Source organism: Dendrobates tinctorius, unplaced genomic scaffold (assembly GCF_039654945.1).
Source record: "Dendrobates tinctorius isolate UK_male_01 unplaced genomic scaffold, ASM3965494v1 ptg000321l, whole genome shotgun sequence".
Taxonomy (NCBI): domain Eukaryota; kingdom Metazoa; phylum Chordata; class Amphibia; order Anura; family Dendrobatidae; genus Dendrobates; species Dendrobates tinctorius.
In genome coordinates, this window is record NW_027361988.1 from 487287 (window position 1) to 505901 (window position 18615).

Sequence of the window (18615 nt, forward strand, 5' to 3'; positions counted from 1 at the left end):
CTCCTGGGAACAGGCCCTCACTCCTGTCCCTTCACTACAAAGCCTGGGCCTCATTATACAGCTGTACAGGGGTCTAGTGAAGGCTTTTTAGCTCTTTCCTCAGACTGTAGCTCCTGGGAACAGGCCCTCACTCCTGTCCCTTCACTATAAAGCCTGGGCCTCATTATACAGCTGTACAGGGGTCTAGTGAAGGCTTTTTAGCCCTTTCCTCAGACTGTAGCTCCTGGGCACAGGCCCTCACTCCTGTTCCTTCACTATAAAGCCTGGGCCTTATTATACAGCTGTACAGGGGTCTAGTGAAGGCTTTTTAGCCCTTTCCTCAGACTGTAGCTCCTGGACACAGGCCCTCACTCCTGTCCCTTCACTATAAAGCCTGGTCTTCATTATACAGCTGTACAGGGGTCTAGTGAAGGCTTTTTAGCCCTTTCCTCAGACTGTAGCTCCTGGGAACAGGCCCTCACTCCTGTCCCTTCTCTATAAAGCCTGGGCCTCATTATACAGCTGTACAGGGGTCTAGTGAAGTCTTTTTAGCCCTTTCCTCAGACTGTAGCTCCTGGGAACAGGCCCTCACTCCTGTCCCTTCTCTATAAAGCCTGGGCCACATTATACAGCTGTACAGGGGTCTAGTGAAGGCTTTATAGCCCTTTCCTCAGACTATAGCTCCTGGGCACAGGCCCTCACTCCTGTCCCTTCACTATAAAGCCTGGGCCTCATTATACAGCTGTACAGGGGTCTAGTGAAGGCTTTTTAGCCCTTTCCTCAGACTGTAGCTCCTGGGCACAGGCCCTCACTTCTGTCCCTTCACTATAAAGCCTGGGCCTCATTATACAGCTGTACAGGGGTCTAGTGAAGGCTTTATAGCCCTTTCCTCAGACTGTAGCTCCTGGGAACAGGCCCTCACTCCTGTCCCTTCACTATAAAGCCTGGGCCTCATTATACAGCTGTACAGGGTTCTAGTGAAGTCTTTTTAGCCCTTTCCTCAGACTGTAGCTCCTGGGAACAGGCCCTCACTCCTGTCCCTTCTCTATAAAGCCTGGGCCTCATTATACAGCTGTACAGGGGTCTAGTGAAGGCTTTTTAGCCCTTTCCTCAGACTGTAGCTCCTGGGAACAGGCCCTCACTCCTGTCCCTTCACTATAAAGCCTGGGCCTCATTATACAGCTGTACAGGGGTCTAGTGAAGGCTTTTTAGCTCTTTCCTCAGACTGTAGCTCCTGGGAACAGGCCCTCACTCCTGTCCCTTCACTATAAAGCCTGGGCCTCATTATACAGCTGTACAGGGGTCTAGTGAAGGCTTTTTAGCTCTTTCCTCAGACTGTAGCTCCTGGGAACAGGCCCTCACTCCTATCCCTTCACTATAAAGCCTGGGCCTCATTATACAGCTGTACAGGGGTATAGTGAAGGCTTTTTAGCCCTTTCCAGAGACTGTAGCCCCTGGGCACAGGCCCTCACTCCTGTCCCTTCACTATAAAGCCTGGTCTTCATTATACAGCTGTACAGGGGTCTAGTGAAGGCTTTTTAGTCCTTTCCTCAGACTGTAGCTCCTGGGCACAGGCCCTCACTCCTGTCCCTTCACTATAAAGCCTGGGCCTCATTATACAGCTGTACAGGGGTCTAGTGAAGGCTTTATAGCCCTTTCCTCAGACTGTAGCTCCTGGGCACAGGCCCTCACTCCTGTCCCTTCACTATAAAGCCTGGGCCTCATTATACAGCTGTACAGGGGTCTAGTGAAGGCTTTTTAGCCCTTTCCTCAGACTGTAGCTCCTGGGCACAGGCCCTCACTTCTGTCCCTTCACTATAAAGCCTGGGCCTCATTATACAGCTGTACAGGGGTCTAGTGAAGGCTTTTTAGCCCTTTCCTCAGACTGTAGCTCCTGGGAACAGGCCCTCACTCCTGTCCCTTCTCTATAAAGCCTGGGCCTCATTATACAGCTGTACAGGGGTCTAGTGAAGGCTTTTTAGCCCTTTCCTCAGACTGTAGCTCCTGGGAACAGGCCCTCACTCCTGTCCCTAAACTATAAAGCCTGGGCCTCATTATACAGCTGTACAGGGGTCTAGTGAAGGCTTTTTAGCTCTTTCCTCAGACTGTAGCTCCTGGGAACAGGCCCTCACTCCTGTCCCTTCACTATAAAGCCTGGGCCTCATTATACAGCTGTACAGGGGTCTAGTGAAGGCTTTTTAGCTCTTTCCTCAGACTGTAGCTCCTGGGAACAGGCCCTCACTCCTATCCCTTCACTATAAAGCCTGGGCCTCATTATACAGCTGTACAGGGGTATAGTGAAGGCTTTTTAGCCCTTTCCAGAGACTGTAGCCCCTGGGCACAGGCCCTCACTCCTGTCCATTCACTATAAAGCCTGGTCTGCATTATACAGCTGTACAGGGGTCTAGTGAAGGCTTTTTAGTCCTTTCCTCAGACTGTAGCTCCTGGGCACAGGCCCTCATTCCTGTCCCTTCACTATAAAGCCTGGGCCTCATTATACAGCTGTACAGGGGTCTAGTGAAGGCTTTATAGCCCTTTCCTCAGACTGTAGCTCCTGGGCACAGGCCCTCACTCCTGTCCCTTCACTATAAAGCCTGGGCCTCATTATACAGCTGTACAGGGGTCTAGTGAAGGCTTTTTAGCCCTTTCCTCAGACTGTAGCTCCTGGGCACAGGCCCTCACTTCTGTCCCTTCACTATAAAGCCTGGGCCTCATTATACAGCTGTACAGGGGTCTAGGGAAGGCTTTTTAGCCCTTTCCTCAGACTGTAGCTCCTGGGAACAGGCCCTCACTCCTGTCCCTTCTCTATAAAGCCTGGGCCTCATTATACAGCTGTACAGGGGTCTAGTGAAGGCTTTTTAGCCCTTTCCTCAGACTGTAGCTCCTGGGCACAGGCCCTCACTTCTGTCCCTTCACTATAAAGCCTGGGCCTCATTATACAGATGTACAGGGGTCTAGTGAAGGCTTTTTAGCCCTTTCCTCAGTCTGTAGCTCCTGGGCACAGGCCCTCACTCCTGTCCCTTCACTATAAAGCCTGGGCCTCATTATACAGCTGTACAGGGGTCTAGTGAAGGCTTTTTAGCCCTTTCCTCAGTCTGTAGCTCCTAGGAACAGGCCCTCACTCCTGTCCCTTCACTATAAAGCCTGGGCCTCATTATACAGCTGTACAGGGGTATAGTGAAGGCTTTTTAGCCCTTTCCGGAGACTGTAGCCCCTGGGCACAGGCCCTCACTCCTGTCCCTTCACTATAAAGCCTGGTCTTTATTATACAGCTGTACAGGGGTATAGTGAAGGCTTTTTAGCCCTTTCCAGAGACTGTAGCCCCTGGGCACAGGCCCTCACTCCTGTCCCTTCACTATAAAGCCTGGTCTTCATTATACAGCTGTACAGGGGTCTAGTGAAGGCTTTTTAGTCCTTTCCTCAGACTGTAGCTCCTGGGCACAGGCCCTCACTCCTGTCCCTTCACTATAAAGCCTGGGCCTCATTATACAGCTGTACAGGGGTCTAGTGAAGGCTTTATAGCCCTTTCCTCAGACTGTAGCTCCTGGGCACAGGCCCTCACTCCTGTCCCTTCACTATAAAGCCTGGGCCTCATTATACAGCTGTACAGGGGTCTAGCGAAGGCTTTTTAGCTCTTTCCTCAGACTGTAGCTCCTGGGAACAGGCCCTCACTCCTGTCCCTTCACTATAAAGCCTGGGCCTCATTATACAGCTGTACAGGGGTCTAGTGAAGGCTTTTTAGCCCTTTCTAGAGACTGTAGCCCCTGGGCACAGGCCCTCACTCCTGTCCCTTCACTATAAAGCCTGGTCTTCATTATAAAGCTGTACAGGGGGTCTAGTGAAGGCTTTTTAGTCCTTTCCTCAGACTGTAGCTCCTGGGCACAGGCCCTCACTCCTGTCCCTTCACTATAGAGCCTGGGCCTCATTATACAGCTGTACAGGGGTCTAGTGAAGGCTTTTTAGCCCTTTCCTCAGACTGTAGCTCCTGGGCACAGGCCCTCACTCCTGTTCCTTCACTATAAAGCCTGGGCCTTATTATACAGCTGTACAGGGGTCTAGTGAAGGCTTTTTAGCCCTTTCCTCAGACTGTAGCTCCTGGGAACAGGCCCTCACCCCTGTCCCTTTACTGTAAAGCCTGGGCCTCATTATACAGCTGTACAGGGGTCTAGTGAAGGCTTTTTAGCCCTTTCCTTAGACTGTAGCTCCTGGGAACAGGACCTCACTCCTGTCTCTTCACTATAAAGCCTGGGCCTCATTATACAGCTGTACTGGGGTCTAGTTAAGGCTTTTTAGCTATTTCCTCAGACTGTAGCTCCTAGTCACCATGTGATCTCACCATAACCCTAACAAGCTAATTAAGGTGTGAAATCTTGGTCAAAATTATCTCAGTACACAAATCTCCCCGGGTGCCCAAAGTTTTGCATCGCCCTTTTTCCTTTTTGCAATTATGAAATTGTAAAAAAGTCTCTATATATATATTTTATTATTATTTTTGCCTAAAATACAAAGGCCATGTGTGATCTTAGAGGTTCGGCCTTTTAGAGATCATTTCATCTTCATCTTACTACTGCTCACAATAACAGTCATTATGACCAGGGGCGCCCACACTTTTACATGCAGCTGTCAATGCTTCATCCCGCTGGTGCTCAGTATTTAATAGGGTCTTACTATTAAACTTAATGAAAAGTTCGGTGAATGTCTTTGAGCTGTTATTACTAGAGATGAGCGAATATCGTCGGAGAAGTTGTTATTGGCTAATATCACTTACCGAATAGCTGCATCGGGACCCCGGATCCCCGGAGCGCTCCCGATAATCAGCTGCATGTGTCGTCCTCCATGCAGGTGCTGTGACTATCACACAGCACGACATACGCAGCTGATTATCGGGAGCGCTCCAGCACACTGAGTCCTGCACACACTGAGGCCCCGATCATGTGACCCCTGACTCCTCCCCTCCTGTGACCTCATCACAGGTCCTGTGCACAGAGCAGTCATATATGTGGCGGACACTCCTGGATCTTCTGCTTTCTGGGCCGCTTCCTCCTGTGAGTCCTGTTAACCCTTTCGCTCCCTGTATTCTCCTTTCTGACAGGACAATATCTGAATTCGGATAGTGTGACAGGAATTTAAGCAATGTGGAAGGAAAAAATGACAATTTTACTTTTTTCCTCACAAAAATGTGACTTTACCCCAAAATTGGCAGCGTAACAAATCCTTATTTCCCCCACTGTAGTTTGTAGACTCCATATACAGATCCCTTAAGTGAGAAAAGAGCTGAATTCCCCACTTAAGTTATTGCATTTTGGAAATTGCCCCCACTGGGAATTTATCTACAGGTAAAGGCACAATTGTGTCTCCATGGGGGTTGTGCTCACAGCCCAACATCGTGTGACCCTCCAAAGAAATGCCACCCCACACCATTACTGACCTCTGCCAAACCGGTCATGCTGAAGGATGTTGCAGGCAGCAGATCGCTCTCCACGGCGTCTCCAGACTCTGTCACTGCTGTAACATGTGCTCAGTGTGAACCTGCTTCCATCTGTGAAGAGCACAGGGCGCCAGCGGCGAATTTGCCAATCCTGGTGTACTGTGGCGTCCTGTACGGTGTTGGGCTGTGAGCACAACCCCCATCTGTGGACGTCGGGCCCTCAGACCATCCTCATGGAGTCAGTTTCTAACCATTTGTGCAGACACAGAACATTTGTGGCCTGCTGAAGATCATTTTGCAGGGCTCTGGCAGTGCTCCTCCTGTTCCTCCTTGCATAAAGGTGGAAGTAGCGGTCCTACTGCTGGGTTGTTGCCCTCCTACGGCCCCCTCCACATCTGCTGGTGTACTGGCCTGTCTCCTGGTAGCGACTCCAGCCTCTGGACACTACGCTGAAAGACACAGCAAACATTCTTGCCACAGCTTGCATTGATGTGCCATCCTGGATGAGCTGCACTACCTGAGCCACTTGTGTGTGTTGTAGAGGCCGTCTCATGCTACCACGAGTGTGAAAGCACAACCAACATTCAAAAGTGACCAAAACATCAGCCAGAAGCATTGGTACTGAGATGTGGTCTATGGTCCCCACCTGCAGAACCACTCCTTTATTGAGGGTGTCTTGATAATTGCCAATAATTTCCATCTGTTGTCTATTCCATTTGCACAGCAGCATGTGAAATTGATTGTCAATCAGTGTTGCTTCCTAAGTGCACAGCTTGATTTCACAGAAGTTTGATTTACTTGGAGTTATATTCTGTTGTTTAAGTGTTCCCCTTATTTTTTTGAGCAGTGTATATAGAAAGAACAAACGGATTATCCTCTGAAATTCAGGATGCCAGATCCTTCTCTGCCCTGACATCATCTGTCGGGAGGCCCCCAAATACATTATATGGTCGGCCAAACCCCCCGAAATCAGTGCTTTCATGGAATGTTAGTCTAATATGTATGGGGGCGTTATAAGGTAACTTATTGGACGCTGCCTCTGGCCCGGCCTAATAGACCTTCATACATTGCAGCCCAGACCCCATTATTAGGCATGTAGGTATCAGAGTAACTAGGCCGCCCCATACTATTGAGTACTTGGAGGCGGGGGGCATTCAGCCGGACTATTCTTAGATGCCATGTTTGCTTTTCACAGCAGCAAGTGGTTAAACTGTCAGGGATTTGTTGAAGCCTCCTCTGTGCCGTCCCTGTGGTGTACATCTATGTTCTGGGGACCAGAAGAGTTAATTTGCAAAAGAAATGTTTCACTTGTTGAAATATAATAAAATGTGTCTTCTACTTTTTTCTTATTTTTTTCTTACAAGAATTGTTGGAGCCAATTTTCTTTTGAAACATTTTAATATCGGCTTTTCCTGGAGTTTTTCTTGTAATATAGGAAAGCCTAAGGCCAGAAATAAACCCCATAAATCACTGTACATGGAGACTTTGGGATCAGATCATTTCTGTCCGTTGTGTTTGTGGAAACTAAAAATATTTTCTAAAAGCCTCAAACTTCTGTGTGTGACTCAGAGCTGAGATCTAACGTGATGGAAGATTCCAGTGCGGGGAAGACGGGAAACCTTCATATAGACGGCCGGTGGGGATGGAGTCAGTGGCCGACTCTGGCCAAATCTGTTTCCAGAGCCGTAGTAGGAGATGAAGATGTCGTCCTCATCATGAAGGAGTTATTTCTCATGTCGCGTGTAATGAATATCTCCTGCAGTATTGCTAATGCCGATTCCAGTGTCGATAATGAGACGAGAATTAGCGTTATGGAAGATGAGTCTATGAGGAACGTGTTCAGCTGCCGACTCCGAGGAGGAAACTGCTTGTTGTCTGTGGCCTAAATATATAGGTTTTATTAGTAGATGTCAGGGAAGAAAACTAAACCCTGTAAGATAATAAATCTCCTCATATGTTTCCCTTATTATCTCCAGTAATTGTATTATTACACAGGATTCTTATGATGTTACATCGGATCATCTTCTTCTCATTCAGGTCTCTACAATATCGGATCCTCTCAGTGAAGATCTTCTACAGAAGAGAATTTTCCTGATTTACCCATCAAGGACGGATATGGACAGAGACAAGATGGCGGAGAGGATGTTACACCTCACCCTAGAGATCCTCTTCCGTCTCACTGGAGAGGTGAGAGATTCTGATGACGTCACATTACATCATTCTTATCTATGGGAATAACAGATGGACAGAACTGGAGAGGTGAGGACTCTGGAAATGTCTGTAGTGAGATTTATTAATGTGTCTCTCCATAAACAGGATTACACAGTGGTGAAGAAGACCTCTAGTGATCGCTGTCAGGACCCTGTGTCTGAGGGATGGGGAAGACCCGTGAGCCCAATCACAGGGCCTCCACCTCACCCCCTGATCCATGAGGACATCAATGACCAGAAGATCCTAGAACTCACCTACAAGATGATTGAGCTGCTGACTGGAGAGGTGACACTGCTGGGAATGCTGGGACATTATACAGTAACACTATGAAGGGATCGGGGGATGACGGTATCATTGTATGTGTCAGGTTCCTATAAGGTGTCAGGATGTCGCTGTCTATTTCTCCATGGAGGAGTGGGAGTATTTGGAAGGACACAGAGATCTCTACAAGGACGTCATAATGGAGGTTCCCCAGCCCCTCACATCACCAGGTAATAGACAGGACTAAATACACACGGCCTATAATTATCAGTATGTAGAGAATGAATTCAGTCCCTGTATGTGTTTCCTCCAGATCTATCCAGTAAGAGGACAACACCAGAGAGATGTCCCCGTCCTCTTCTTCCACAGGACTGCAACCAAGAAGATCCCAGTGCTCCTCAGGATCATCAGGTAGATGGAGAGAAGGTGTCAGGAGATCTCCCCTGTGATGTGTAGACGGCTGTGAAGGTCTTGTGCTCAGTCTTGTTTTATCCACCAGTATTATATGTTTTATACTTGTGTAATGAGAAGGGTGGAGATGGCAGGATTAGAGCTGATCATAGATGGGACTTCTCCATCTGTCTGTGACTTTTACAATATTTGTTTCAGGGTGAAGATCTGACCCATATTAATACTACAGAGACATATGTGAGAGATGATGAGTGGTGTAAAGAGGAGATTCCCACATATGACTACCCAGGTGAGTAGTAACCACTGAATGCAGAGAAGTCACAGATTCTTCTCAGTCACCGGCTGTGGCTGCTTTATCGGTGGTGTAGTCCGGCCGTATTACCATGATCACCATTTTGCCTCTAGACCACAATATTCTCCTCCACCCAAAACTGTTTAAACGACTTTTGTCATTGAAAGCCCTTTTCTGTAGAACTTACAACCTGGAGGATCCACCTACCCCCTGGTATTAGTGTGAGGGTGATCCCTTAAAGCAAGATCTATATTATTGCTTGTACCTGACTTGAGTGCGCGATTAAAGAGTCACACTGAACACAGAGTTAGATGTCTACTCCTTTCTCAGCAAAGGCTTGCACACAACTGAAGTTTATTCTCAAGACAAAGAGACAGGAAATGGGTGTCACACAATCTTCTGAGTAGCCAGTGTCAGTCTATGATAGGTCCATTTCAGCTTCACTTCCATATATGGTATCCAGTATCTCAGCTTCTGCATTCCAAGGATTCCTTCCAAGGTGTTGTCTGAAGACACAGACGCCATCTTGGTACACCATATCTGAACTGACTTATATAAGGTTTAATAATTGATTTCATTAGCCATTCTCTCCTTCACATTAGGAGACGCTGACCGTTACCTGCCCAGATCTGTAACTATAAAGCCAAATGACAGCGTACGTAGAATGTGCTGACAAGATAGAAAATCAATTAAAGAAAAATATGTGCTTTATGTGGTACTCTGATTACATATTCATCTGTATTACATGCAGCAAAATGTCACCGGTGATGGCGGCGCCTGCGCAGTAGTATCTATAAGTAAGAGATAGAGGCTACTGCGCAGGCGCCGCTGGTGTCATTTTGCTGGATGTAATTTTTTTCTAAGCCTCACAATAGCGACAATATTATAGGCATTATCACCAATAATATCAGTGTTATTATATGCATTATGTAATAATGGGGGCAGGTCAGTCAGGGGTCAGCGACCTGTCATAAGCTAATAAAGATGAATATGTAATCAGAGCACCACATAAAGCCCCACCCACAGCCCCGCCCACAGCCCCACCCTTAGCCCCACCCCCGAGCAGGAAATATCATTAACTGAAAACTTCAAATACAGATTAAATAACAACCACAAGACGGATTTCATCACCAGGTATCATTGTAATCAGTATAACGGCGCTGACCTGACATTGTCTGTAGGTTACTGAGCACAATCCTGCTGACAGGTTCCCTTTAAGAGATCTCAGCTCTGCACTATTATTCACAGTTCTCTATAAATGTGTAATATTTCTTCATGAATCTCATCTGACAGAAAATATTGGAGCTTACGATAGTTTAGATTGTGACGTCACCGAGCCCCATACTCTAATTACCCCAGAGAGGTTTCACCACTAGCTGCTCATTTATTACTGATGGAGACTGTGGAGTTTGATCATTTCAGTAGATGATATTGTCTATAGTCACAGTGTTTGATTACAGTAGTGTCCAAAATCCTCTGATTTAACCTCTTCCTGCAGCCAGATTTGTGTTCTTAATCAGGCCCCATTATTAATATCTGACGTGTGTCACTTTATGTGGTGATAAATTATTCACAAAGAATAATAGAAAACAAATGGATCTTACAAATTATTCTCCAGCTTCGCACTATACCCTACATACGGTTGTACACTACTGCCTGGGCACATGGCAGTGTTCAGAAGGGAAGGAGCGCCATTTAGCTATTTGAATGCAGATCTAGCTGGAATAGTTTGCAGACACAATGTATTGGGAGCACTGTTCATGGTCACCTGGCAGCTCAAAAGATGTCCACCATGAACATGCTTGGCTCTATCTTCTCTACTCTCCATATCCCAAGGATTGCCTTGCTCATCATCCTATAACACCCTTACATGGAATCTGGACTTACACTGGTACCCCTAGGCTTGGACCATGGTGTTACCTGCTATTGTGTGGAGTTAGATGGCAAGAAGAATAGTCAGGTAGATGGGTCAGAACCAGAAGGACAGAATACAGAATCAGAAGACACAAGAGTAGTCAGTAAACGGGCCACGGTCACAGCAGGAAACAAATACACAAGCCGCAAGCTGAGCACAGAGGACTGAACCAGAGGAGAACAGCGCTGTATCTGGCAGATTCCGGCCATGTGCTTTGCGCTTTAGTAGGGTGTGGTACTTTCCAATTGGCTGAAGTAGGGAGCAGATTACTCCAGCTGGACAGCAGGAACAGATCCCAGATGAGATTGGACACACCATATGCAGAAGCCCTAATATAACTAAATGACAGAAAACCAGAATAGTCGAAATCCCCATAAAGTGATTCCATGTTATTAATTAATTCACTGATGGTTGTAAACTATACACACGTGGTCAAAATTGTTGGTACCCCTCGTTTAATGACAGAAAAACCCACAATGGTCACAGAAATAACTTAAATCTGACAAAAGTAATAATAAATAAAAAATCTATGAAAATGAACAAATGAAAGTCAGACATTGCTTTTCAATCAAGCTTCCACAGAATGTGTAAATCGCAGTGTGTCCACTAATTAGCATCACAGGTGTCTACAATCCTGGAATCAGTGAGTGGCCTGTATAGAGGCTACAGATACTCACTGTGCTGTGTGGTGACATGGTGTGTATCACACTCAACATGGACCAGAGGAAGCGAAGGAAAGAGTTGTCTCAGGAGATTAGAAAGAAAATTATAGACAAACATGTTACAGATAAAAGTTATAAGACCATCTCCAAGCAGCTTCATATTCTTGTGGCTAAAGTTGAACATGTTATTCAGAAATTTAATATCCATGGGACTGTAGCCAACCTCCCTGGACGTGGCCGCAGGAGGAAAATTGATGACAAATCAAAGTGACAGATAATATGAATGGTAATATAGCCCAGAATAACTTGTAAACAGATTAAAGGTGAACTTGAAGCTAAAGGAACATCAGTGTCAGATCCCACCATCTGTCGTATGAGCCAAAGTCGACTTCATGGGAGACGACCAAGGAGGACACCATTGTTGAAAAAAAATCATAAAAAAACAGACTGGAATTTGCCAACCTACATGTTGACAAGCTACAAAGCTTCTGGGAGAATGTCCTATGGACAGATGAGACAAAAATGGAACTTTCTGGCAAGACACATCAGCTCTATGTTCTCAGATAGAAAAATGAGGCATATCACAAAAAGAACACTGTCCCTACTGTGAAACATGGAGGAGACACTGTTATGTTCTGGGGCTGCTTTGCTGCATCTGGCACAGGGTGTCTAGAATCTGCAGGGTACAATGAAATCTCAAGACTATCAAGGGATTCTAGAGAGAAATGTGCTGCCCAGTGTCAGAAAGCATGGTCTCAGTCGCAGGTCATGGGTCTTGCAACAGGATAATGACACACAATACACAGCTAAAAACACGCAAGAATGGCTAAGAGGAAAACATTGGACTATTCTGAAGTGGCCTTCTATGAGCCCTGACCTAAATCCTAATGAGCATCTTTGGAAAGAGGTGAAACGTCATCTGGAAAAGGCAACCTTCACACACGAGACAACTGGAGCAGTTGCTCTTGAAGAGTGGGCCAAAATACCTGTCGAGAGGAGCAGAAGTCTCATTGACAGTTACAGGAATCATTTAATTTCAGCAATTGCCTCAAAAGGTTGTGCAGCAAATATTTTACTTAAGGGAACCATCATTTCTGTCCAGGCCCATTTCATGAGTTTTATTTTTTAAAAATTCTGTGGAAGCATGGCTGAAAAGCAATGTCAGACTTTCAGTTGTTCATTTTGATAGATTTTTTTTAATTATTTTTACTTTTGTCAGATTAAAGTTATTTCTGTGACCATTGTGGGTTTTTCTGTCATTAAATGAGGGTTACCAACAACTCTAACTACGTATGTAGGAGGAGTGAATAATTTGACTCCACAGCAACTTTCTGGAAATTAACACGCAGTGGATGTTGGAGTGAAAATTACACATTTGCCATTTTATTACCCAGCACATAGTGCCCAGATTGTGCTCCAGGAGACACCGCAAATTAAGTGGGTTCTTCTCACTATAATATTGCTAAATACAGGGATCCTAAATGTTGTTTGCGCACACTGCAAGACTCCGAAGTGAGAGCGGATTTTGCTGGATTGGTTTATGGAAACCTTGTCGCTTTTCAACAGCCTTTGAGCCTCTAATAGTGTGGGAACCTCTGTTTTTCCAATGACAGATGATGGACCTGAGAGGGGACTTGTTTTTTGTGAGATGAGAATTGGTATTATTTTCGCCTACATAACATTGATTGGTTTCTTTATATTCGTTATTTGGGAGGCAGAATGAACAAACAGTTGAACACCGCACACTACTGGCTCATCCAACAAGGTTTTCTATTAGACTGTGAACTGTCATTGTCTTGGTAAATAATTAAAGTTTTTTACATAGCTTGCCATTTTTATGGACAGTTTAAGTAGAAATGTTCAAAAATATAAAACTAAAGGATATTTTATTAATAAATAATAATTGTTTTCTATCTTAGCAGATGACTGTACCAGGAGATCAGAGGGACAGCTGACATTTTCAATTTTTAAATCTGATGATCTTGAGATCCTACAAGATACAACTGAAGTGATTGCTGTTACTCCAGATATATCATCATCCATTCACAGCAAAGATCTGTCATCTGATCCTATGAAACAGCTCCCATCTTCTGATTCATTACTGACTAATAAGGGAAATCAATGTCACAAAAGAGGCATTAAAAAACAAACTGCTACTAAAGCAAAGAAGTCATTCTCATGTTCAGAATGTGGGAAATGTTTTACATGGAAATCACGTTTTGTTACACACAGAAGAACTCACACAGGGGAGAAGCCTTTTTCCTGTTCAGAATGTGGGAAATGTTTTAACCAGAAATCAGATTTGGTTAGGCACCAGAGAACTCACACAGGGGAGAAGCCTTTTTCCTGTTCAGAATGTGGGAAATGTTTTAACCAGAAATCAGATTTGGTTAATCACCAGAGAACTCACACAGGGGAGAAGCCTTTTTCCTGTTCAGAATGTGGGAAATGTTTTATACAGAAATTATGTTTTGTTACTCACCAGAGAACTCACACAGGGGAGAAGCCTTTTTCCTGTTCAGAATGTGGGAAATGTTTTAACCGGAAATCAAATTTGGTTAATCACCATAGAACTCACACAGGGGAGAAGCCTTTCTCCTGTTCAGAATGTGGGAAATGTTTTAACCGGAAATCAGATTTGGTTAATCACCATAGAACTCACACAGGGGAGAAGCCTTTTTCCTGTTCAGAATGTGGGAAATGTTTTGCACAGAAATCACAATTTGTTACCCACAAGAGAACTCACACAGGGGAGAAGCCTTTTTCATGTTCAGAATGTGGGAAATGTTTTTGCACTAAATCAGATTGTGTTAGGCACCAGAGAACTCACACAAGGTGAGAAGCCTTTTTCATGTTCACAATGTGAAACAATTTTTAACCAGAAAGGGAGTCTTGTTCCACACCAAATAACTCACACAGGGGAGAAACTTCTTTAATGGTAAAAGGAAAATAAATCTTGATCACATCAGAGAAGCCATTTTTCCTGTTCATAATGTGGGAAATGTTTTAACCAGAAATGGAATCTTACTAATAATAATCTTTCTTTTTATTTAGCACTAACATATTCTGCAGCCCTCTACAGTTTGCACACATTATCATAGCTGTCCCCAATGGGGTTCACAATGTAAATTCCCCATCAGTATGTCTTAGGAATGTGGGAGGAAACCCATGGAAACACGGGGAGAACATCCAAATTCCTTGCAGATGTTCTCCTTGGTGGGAGTTGAACCCAGGACTACAGCACTGCAAGGCAGCAGTGCTAACCACTGAGCCACCTCACCAGAGAACTTACACAGGGGAGAAGCTTTTTTCCTGTTCAGAATGTGGGAAATATTTTAACCGGAAAACACATCTTGTTAGACATCAGACCAGTCACACAGGGGAGAAGCCTTTTTCATTTTCTTAACCCCTTTACCCCCAAGGGTGGTTTGCACATTCATGACCGGGCCACTTTTTACAATTCTGACCACTGTCCCATTATAAGGTAATAACTCTGAAACGCTTCCATGGATCCTGGTGATTCTGACATTGTTTTCTCGTGACATATTGTACTTCATGTTAGTGGTAAAATTTCATTCAAATAACTTGCGTTTATTTGTGAAAAAAACGGAAATTTGGTGAAAATTTCGCAATTTTCCAACTTTGAATTTTTATGCCCTTAAATCACAGAGATATGGCAAACAAAAAACTTAATAAGTAACATTTCCCACATATTTACTTTACATCAGCACAATTTTGGAACCAAAATTTTTTTGTTAGAAAGTTATAAGGGTTAAAATTTAACCAGCGATTTCTCATTTTTGCAACACCATTTTATTTTTACGGACCACATCACATTTGAAGTCACTTTGAGGGGTCTATATGATAGAAAATCCCCAAAAGTGACACTATTCTAAAAACTTCACCCCTCAAGGTGCTCAAAACCACATTCAAGAAGTTTATTAACCCTTCAGGTGCTTCACAGGAATTTTTTGAATGTTTAAAAAAAATGAACATTTAACTTTTTTTCACAAAAAAAATTTCTTCAGGTTCAATTTTTTTTTTATTTTACCAAGGGTAACAGGAGAAATTAGACTGCAAAAGTTATTGTGCAATTTGTCCTGAGTACGCTGATACCTGATATGTGGGGGGAACCACTGTTTCGGCGCATGGCAGAGCTCAGAAGGGAAGGAGCGCCGTTTGACTTTTTCAATGCAAAATTGACTGGAATTCAGATCAGACGCCATGTCACGTTTGGAGAGACCCTGATGTACCTAAACAGTGGAAACCCCCACAAGTGACCCCATTTTGGAAACTAGACCCCCCAAGGAACTTATCTAGATATGTGGTGAGAACTTTGAATTCACAAGGGCTTCACAGAAGTTTATAACGTACAGCCGTACAATTAAAAAATCATTTTTTCCACAAAATGATCTTTTCACCCCCAATTTTTATTTTCCCAAGGGTAACAGGACCCTAAAAGTTATTGTGCAATTTGTCCTGAGTACACTGATACCCCATATGTGGATGTAAATGACTATTTGGGCGCATGGCAGAGCTCGGAAGGGAAGCACCGCCATTTTACTTTTTTGGCTGGAATTGAGATCGGACACCGTGTCACGTTTGAAAAGCCCCTGATGTACCAAAACAGTGGAAACCCCCCACAAATGACACCATTTTGGAAACTAGACCCCCCAAGGAACTTATCTGGATGTGTGGTGAGAACTTTGAACCCCCAAGGGCTTCACAGAAGTTTATAACATATAGCCGTACAATTAAAAAAATCATATTTTTTCCACAAAAATTATCTTTTCATCCTCAATTTTTATTTTGTTCAAGGGTAACAGGACCCGAAAAGTTATTGTGCAATTTGTCCTGAGTACGCTGATACCCCATATGTGGGGGTAAACCACTATTTGGGCGCATGGCAGAGCTCGGAAGGGAAGCGGTGCCATTTGACTTTTTTGGCTGGAATTGGGATTGGACGCCATGCCGCGTTTGGAAAGTCCCTGATGTGCCTAAACAGTGGAAACCTCCCATAAATGACACCATTTAGGAAACTAGATCCCCTAAGGAACTTATCTAAATGTGTGGTGAGCACTTTGAACCCCCCAGTGCTTCACAGAAGCCTATAACGCCCAGGCATGAAAATAATAAATCATATTTTTTCCACAAACATGATCTTTTAGTCCCCAATTTTTTTATTTTCCCAAGGGTAACAGGAGAGATTGGACCCCAAAAGTTGTTGTCCAATTTGTCCTGAGTACCCTGATACCCCATATGTGGGAGAAAACTACTGTATGGACACACGTCGGGGCTTGGAAGGGAAGTAGTGACGTTTTGGAATGCAGACTTTGATGGAATGGTTTGCGGGTGTCATGTTGCGTTTGGAGAGCCTCTGATGTGCCTAAACTGTTGAAACTCCCCACAAGTGACCCCATTTTGGAAACTTGTGACCCCCCCACGGAACTTATCTAGATGTGTGGTGAGCACTTTGAACCCCCAAGTGCTTCACAGAAGTTTATAACGCCCGGGCGTGAAAATAAAAAAAATCATTTTTTTCCACAAAAATGATATTTTTTCCCCTAATTTTTTATTTTCCTAACGTTAACAGGAGAAATTGGACCCCAAAAGTTGTTTTGCAATTTGTCCTGAGTAGGCTGATACCCTACATGTGGGGGTAAAACACTGTTTGGGCGCATGGCAGAACTTGAAAGGGAAGGAGCACCATTTGACTTTTTTAACTCAGAATTGGCAGGAATTGAGATCAGACGCCATGTTGCATTTGGAGAGCACCTGATGTGCGCAAATAGTGGAAACCCCCAATTCTAACTCCAACCCTAACGCCAACACACCCCTAACCCTAATCTCAGCCCTAACCCTAACCCTAGCCCTAACCCTAACCCTAGCCCTAACCCTAATGGGAAAATGGAAATAAATACATTTTCTTTTAATTTTATTATTTTTCCCTAACTAAGGGGGTGATAACGGGGGTTTGATTTACTATTTATGGCAGTATTTATTTTTGGCGGCTGTCGCATGCTAAAAGACGCTTTTTATTGTAAAAATAGTTTTTGCATCACCACATATTGAAAGCTATAATTTTTCCGTATTTTGACCCACCGAGTCATGTGAGGTCTTATTTTTTGCTGGAAGAGTTGACGTTTTTATTTTCGGGAATGTGACATTTTTTGATCGCTTTTTATTCCGATTTTTGGGACGCAGAATGAACAAAAACCAGCATTTCATGTATATCTTTTGGGGGGGTGCATTTACACCGTTCCGCGTGCGGTAAAATTGATAAAGCAGTTTTATTCTTCGGGTCAGTACGGTTACAGCGATACCTCATTTAGGTCGTTTTTTTATGTTTTGTCGGTTTTATGCAATGAAAACTATTTTATATAAAAAATAATTATTTTTGTATCGCCTTATTCTGCAAGCTATAACTTTTTTATTTTTTCGCTGACGATGCTGTATGGCAGCTCGTTTTTTGCGGGACAAGATGACGTTTTCAGCAGTACCATGGCTATTTATATGCGTCTTTTTGATCGCGCGTTATTGCACTTTTTGTTTGGCGGTATGATAATAAATCATTGTTTTGCTTCGTTTTTTATTTTTTAAGGGGTTCACTAAAGGGGTTAACTAATGGGATAGTTTTATAGGGCAGGTCGTTACGGACGCGGCGATACCTAATATGTGTACTTTTATTGTTTTGTTTTGTTTTTATTTCAAATAAATGGATTTATTGGGGGAATTTTTTTTTTTTTTCTAATTTGGCGATTTTTTTAAATTATTTTAACTTTTTTTTTTAACTTTATTACATAGTCCCAGGTGGGACATCACTGTCCTGTGACAAATCGCTGATCTGTCACATCACAGATCACTGTGACAGATCAGCAATCTGTCACAGGCAGTTCTGCAGACTTCCTCATGCCTGCGCTTTGCAGGCAGTGAGGAAGTCAGCTCCCTACAGGTCCCCGAAGGCCCCCGTCGCCATCTTGGATTCGGGGGCCTGTAGGGAAAGAGCCCCCCGCAGCAGCGCTGCACATTGCGCTGCCGTGGGGGGCTCAGGGAAGCACGGAGGGAGCCCCCTCCCTGCCGATGCTTCCCTTTAACCCCCGGTACACCGCGATCATGTTTGATCGCGGTGTGCAAGGGGTTAACGTGTCGGGGGCGGTCCGTGACCGCCCCTGACACATAGTGCCGGGTGTCAGCTGTGATAATCAGCTGACACCCAGCCACGATCAGCGGCGCTCACCACGTGGGCGCCGCTGATCGCGGCAGACGTACTATCCCGTCCATGGGCATAGGGGCCCGGTCCCATGGACGGGATAGTACGTCTGATGTCAGGAGGGGTTAATACCAGCTATCCCAGGGTGTGATCTGATTTTTTCAGCTAAGGATTCGATTATTAATGCAAATATTAGGGGAGAGAGTGGGCACCCCTGCCTCGTTCCAATAGTGATATCAAATATAT

At 44.4% G+C, this 18615-nt stretch overlaps 1 protein-coding gene and 1 long non-coding RNA gene across 2 annotated transcripts in view; both read left to right on the forward strand.

The window, feature by feature from the left end:
• LOC141073949 (uncharacterized) overlaps positions 1 to 15875 on the forward strand; it is a 101394-nt gene extending 85519 nt beyond the window's left edge. Inside the window, exon 7 of the mRNA XM_073561478.1 lies at positions 13322 to 15875. Coding sequence (XP_073417579.1) covers positions 13322 to 13998 — 677 coding nt within the window. The 3' untranslated portion in view covers positions 13999 to 15875. The remainder of the gene's footprint in view (positions 1 to 13321) is intronic.
• Positions 1 to 18615, forward strand: part of LOC141073990 (uncharacterized) — a 344900-nt gene that overhangs the window by 221449 nt on the left and 104836 nt on the right. The window lies entirely within an intron of this gene.